The 5,315-nt window shown below is 43.2% G+C and overlaps 1 protein-coding gene across 1 annotated transcript in view; it reads left to right on the top strand.

The window, feature by feature from the left end:
- Window positions 1-4,941, top strand: part of CAMLG (calcium modulating ligand) — a 5,295-nt gene extending 354 nt beyond the window's left edge. The window contains exons 2-5 of the mRNA XM_031555684.1: window positions 11-143; window positions 409-865; window positions 1,609-1,674; window positions 2,405-4,941. Coding sequence (XP_031411544.1) covers window positions 11-143; window positions 409-865; window positions 1,609-1,674; window positions 2,405-2,596 — 848 coding nt within the window. The 3' untranslated portion in view covers window positions 2,597-4,941. The remainder of the gene's footprint in view (window positions 1-10; window positions 144-408; window positions 866-1,608; window positions 1,675-2,404) is intronic.
- The last annotated feature ends 374 nt before the right edge of the window (window positions 4,942-5,315 follow it).

Below are 5,315 nucleotides of genomic sequence, written 5' to 3'. Positions count from 1 at the left end.
GGGGCGGGAGCGGCGTCCCCGGGGAACCCCGCGGGGCTCTCGGCCTCCCAGCGGCGGGCGGAGCTGCGGCGGAGGAAGCTGCTGATGAACTCGGAGGAACGGATCAACCGCATCATGGGCTTCCACCGGCCCGCGGGCGGGCAAGGGTGAGCCCCGCGGCGCCGTGTGCGGATCCCGGCCCCGCCCCTTCCCGGCCCTTTTCCTCAGTACAAGCAGACGATCGCTCAGCGGGTTTCTAACGCAGCGAGGCAGGAGCTGTCCGTGCCCTCAGGGGTTTCCCTGCACGTTCGTAGCCGGGCGGTTGCCTTTCAGGCTGTCTGGACATCAGCGCTGACCCTCGGTCCGGCAGGGCTGAAATGCCGTTCTGAGCTCCGTGTGTGTAACTACGTGTTTTTCTTTCTCTTCTTTAGATGACGAAAGTCACGTCGAATCGAAACTTCAACACGAGCAAGATAAATCAAATTCCCTTCCTCTTCCTTCTGTTTCTAAGAGAATCGTGCTCGGTGATTCTGTCTCTAACGTGTCCGGATCGGCTGACCATGCAGGCAGCCTGGGAGACCTCAAAGGGGATAAGGACTTGTTCAGTAAAACTCCACAGCTTGTCAGTGAGGGTACAGGCGAGCTCCGTCACCGTAACAGAGGGGAGCTGCCATCCGAAGCCACTGCACGGCCACCCAGGCATGGATTAGAGCAGTACTTATCCAGATTCGATGAAGCTCTGAAGCTGAGGAACCAGCTGATGAGTGAGAAGCCAAGCCAAGAGAACGGGAATGCGGTGGAGGAGTTTGATTCTTTCCGCATTTTTAGATTAGTGGGATGTGCTCTGCTTGCCGTTGCAGTGAGGGCGTTTGTGTGCAAATACTTGGTGAGTTCAGGAAATCAAACAATCTCATTCTGTTTGGCTAGTTAACTGCAGGCTTAGGACTCAGCTCATGTCAAATGTTGTTTGTCTCAGGTTGAAAGCTGTTTATGTAGGGCTAAGTGGGTTGGGAACTTCAGGCATTCTTTACGTTGCTGACAACTGTGTAAAAGCTAAAAAAAACACAAAAAAAACAAAAAAAAAACCACCAAAGAACCACTCTAGCATTCCTTGAGATGGTAACTACCTCAGAATCTGTGTTATGTAGAAGAGCCACTAAGTTACAGCTGAGAGTTGCATGCTTTTGGTCCTTAGTGTTTTCAGGAGAAGCAACACTGGAATAATTACTAGTGCTTAAGTCCTATGCAAGTTTGAATCAACTGTTATTCTTTACGAAAGAATAACTGAGTAAAAACTGCAACGTTTGTTTTGTGACATGCAGATCCTACTCATTTATCAACCTGTTAAGAAAAATAGTTCCTCAGTAGTGCAGGTGTCTGTGGGCACATCTTACAGAAGTGCACGACTGGTACAGCCTGCCACCTTCTGGAGCACTCGGCTTGTTTTTACACACTGCTCTGTCATGCAATTTCAGGCATAAGACTGAAAGCAAGCAAGGTAGAACAATACTTCTGACACCTAACTTGTCTGCTTACATTTGTAGCGTTCAACAATAGTGTTGATAATTAAATTTCTGTTTTCTTGCATATTATTTCTGAATTTTAATATATTCTTTTCTGTTCCTTCAGTCGATATTTGCACCATTTCTTACTCTACAACTTGCATACATGGGACTATCCAAGTACTTTCCAAAGGTAAATCAAATTTTCACAATTGGATTAATTTCAGATGTTTTAAGCCTGTGCTAAGATTGAGAATTATCAAATGCTCATAGCTAATGCTAGCTGTTAGTATTCCCAGATTTAGTCCAAATCTCTTTAAAAGTTGCTGTGAAAATGTGGGCTAGCAGCTTATTTAGCTATAAGCTAATTAAAAGCATCTGATTTTTAAATTCCAGTTTATCTTTCATGTCTTTAGGATGCTTGCTTTTCTTTTAGGTAGTGATCTTCTGTGGTTACTGGTAGCTCTATCAACGGCCATTGGGCATAAGTGATTCCTAGGCAAAATCTGTGGGGGTGATCATTAAGGAATGAGGTGTTTTGGCTTTAAGAGCTCTGCAATTTGTGGTTTTAGTTTGAATGATAGCTAGAAATGAGATATTTGTGCATGAAGCTTTGTGCTTATCTTCAATCCAGAACTCTACAGCTTGCTTGGATTGCCACTGTGAAGTGGGCATAACATCTGTGATGCAGTTTTTCTGCTGTTAACTAGATTCTCATTCAGCTCCTCAGATCCTCCACAGCTTGAATTTGTAGCTAGGATAAGTAAGGTACTGTGAATCCTGGAGCGAATCCTGGCTGGAGAGAATCAGTGCAAACATGGTATTCTTATCAGTGAATCTGGAAGTGCCTGGGTGTGTGAAACTGGGATGTTAAGCAGAACTGGATTGTAGCAGAACTAACATACTGTTGTTTTTCCTTCTAGAGTGAGAAGAAGGTGAAAACGACAGTACTAACTGCTGCTCTTTTACTGTCTGGAATCCCTGCAGAAGTGATCAGTCGCTCTATGGACACCTACAGCAAAATGGGAGATGTTTTCACAGACCTCTGTGTCTATTTCTTTACTTTTATCTTTTGCCACGAACTTACTCTGTTCTTCGGCTCGGAAGTACCATGATGGCTGTAGAGTTCAATGCAGTACTTAGACTAAAGCTTTCTGGTCTGTATGCCTTTAACATCTGACAGGTTGAAACCTTAGTTAAAATTCTTTCCTGTTTTTGAATGCTTGAAAGGAGCCTTAAATCCAGTCATTTGGGAGCTGGAACAGCAAGGTCCCAGGCTGCCAATTTGGTTTATTTAAATACTGTGTCTGCCCACTAAAAATGTGAAGAATAGAATGCAAGTGTTGCTGGATGATTTGTTTAGTAAGGTGATGTCCTTCTCACCTCCTTCATAAAAATTTACAAAGCTACCATTGTTCCTTCTGGTGAGAGCAAAGAGAATTCCTTTCAGCAGAACCAAATATATATATATATATAGAACAAATATAGCTAATATAGCTCAGTTTGTGTTGCTCCTGTTTTTAAAGAAAGCTCTAAATGAAAGAAATCCCTGTATTTTGTTGTTCCAGTTCAGATTGTCAAACTAAGTAGCTGCTTTTGGAGAATGTTGGCAAAACATGCCACTGTTGTCCTAAACCTTGCCTTACATACATTGTGTGATTGTGGTTAATTTAATTTGACAATTATAGGGCAAAACAGCCAAGCAAAAAAAAAAAAAAGGCAAAAAAAAAAATCACCCAACCTCCTGTTGTTTACAAGTGTCATTAATCAAAAAGTGAGAAGAAACAGAATTGTTAAAATTGTGAATCTGTTTGTGAGTTCTCAGCAGCCTATTGCTAGCATAGCTCACTGTGCTTTTTTCTAAACAAATGAACAAAAAATACCAACTCACCTCAGGAGAGGAAAGTTGTACAGACCGACCACCAAGCTGCAATGTCAAACATTTGTCTGTTAGATGTAAAAATAGGTCTTTGCTGGACTGCCTAGGACAGTTTTCTTCCTACATGAACCTCATTATCTTGACATGTTCATGATCAATCAATTGCATGTGAACAGAACTATAATTGCCTAGGAGTTCTGCTATGCTGTATGACAGTACCACACCCTGGTAGTATAATAGGGTCTTTGATTCAGCAGATCTGTGGATGTTAACTGAGTTGCTAACCGTTCCCTGAAGTGTTTTTGAAATTGCCCCAGTGAAATCCTATTAGCTGTTCTTGTTTTAAATCCCATGCGTTACATGTGAGAGGAAAATAAGAAATAAACTGCTGTTTTTAATTGACTGCCACATAAGGATCTATGTATAAAGAGAGAAAGCATATTTTTCCTATGGATGTCCAGCCACAAAGCTGAAAAGACAACAAATACAAGTGAGTCCTGGCTGAAGTAGCAGGCTACTGAACGTTCTTGTTTTCCATTATAAGAATTTTGGTGAGAGGAGGGAGATGAGATGTCATTCCAAATAGTCAGCCTTACATGCTGGTGATCTGTGAAAATTTATGTTGAAGGTAAACTTGGTATGATTTTGCTTTGTAATTTTATGATTAGAATCTAGGCACTGAGGTAACAGGAGCTAATGAACTTCTTTTAGAGTTCTTTTAGAGAAACACATAGCTACCTTGTTGTTTGCAGAGCTTTTTTAGGGACCCAAAGTGGTTGATTATCCTTATTTAACACACATTGCCCCGCTTTCAGTGTAGTCTTTCCTGTTAAAGATTCCTGCTAAAATTTCAGCGCTGGATTTCAGACTCTTGTGTTAGATATGTTTGTGGCATGACAGCTTGTGTATTGCTTTGACAATTATTTTTTTTTTACTGATTATTTTCCAATGAATGTTATGTTTCGGGTGTCCAAGGCTGAGCTGGAAAAGGTTCTGACTTAGGCCTGTTAGCACAGATATAAATAAAGCTTCTGAAGTGGACAGGAATTTCACCAAATTGAAATAGCTGACTTGAAAAATAAAATGTTACAGTGAATTTGAGAGTTACCATTGTTCTCACCTGCTGTATGCCTGAGTGTAATACAACTAAATGGCAAAAATACCATCTGAAAAAGGCAGTGAGCTTCTAATCTTGAGCAAAATCATAATATCCACCTGGATAACCAGAAAGGTGACCACTTGTAGGTCCAGTCAACCCCTTATGCAGCCCTTCTGTACAAAGGAAGATGGTGCAGGTTATTTTGTCAGGTGCTGAAGGGAAACATGCCAGGAGAGCCCACATGGAGCTTTTCAGCCTTTCAGATGTGTGCTGTTGCCTGGTGGGCTTCCAGGTGGGACCGGAACATGGACTTCTTGTCTGTGAGGGCTGGGAAAGGGCTGGCTGGGGCTTCTGCTGAGCAACTCCTCATCTTAGGCCAAGAAATGAATCTCCTTCATTCCATTTTAACTTATCTTTGTTTATCTATGTTGTTTAATGTATATTGCTGAACCGATTGTTTTCTATTAAAAGTACATTTGTTACCCCCTTCCTTTGTGCTCGGACGTCGTCTGTCAGCCCAGCAAGTCGCGGTTTGTTCAATAACTTCAGGAGCGCTGGCGCTGGGAGGAGCACCTGGGTGTTTTGGTGGCAGGGCTGAGCCCTGGCCTCGCTGTATCTCCTCTTTTGGTTTCATACCACGCACGTGTCAGCTTGGTGCTCAGAGCACCGCTGCACTGGGTGACGCGCAGGGCGCTTCTGAGGACTCGGGAGCAGGAAGCGAGGCTGCGGCTGGCAGCCCGGCTGCCGACCTGGGGCTCTGCGGTTACTTTATCCCGTCTCTCCGAGGCACCTCTCGCAGGAACGCTTTGCTTTTTCTTTTTTCTTCCCTTTTTTTATTTTTCCCCGATTCCTCGCC

This window comes from Meleagris gallopavo, chromosome 15 (genome assembly GCF_000146605.3).
Source record: "Meleagris gallopavo isolate NT-WF06-2002-E0010 breed Aviagen turkey brand Nicholas breeding stock chromosome 15, Turkey_5.1, whole genome shotgun sequence".
Taxonomy (NCBI): domain Eukaryota; kingdom Metazoa; phylum Chordata; class Aves; order Galliformes; family Phasianidae; genus Meleagris; species Meleagris gallopavo.
Note: the sequence above shows the minus strand (reverse complement) of the source record. Positions and strands in the feature narration are given on the sequence as shown.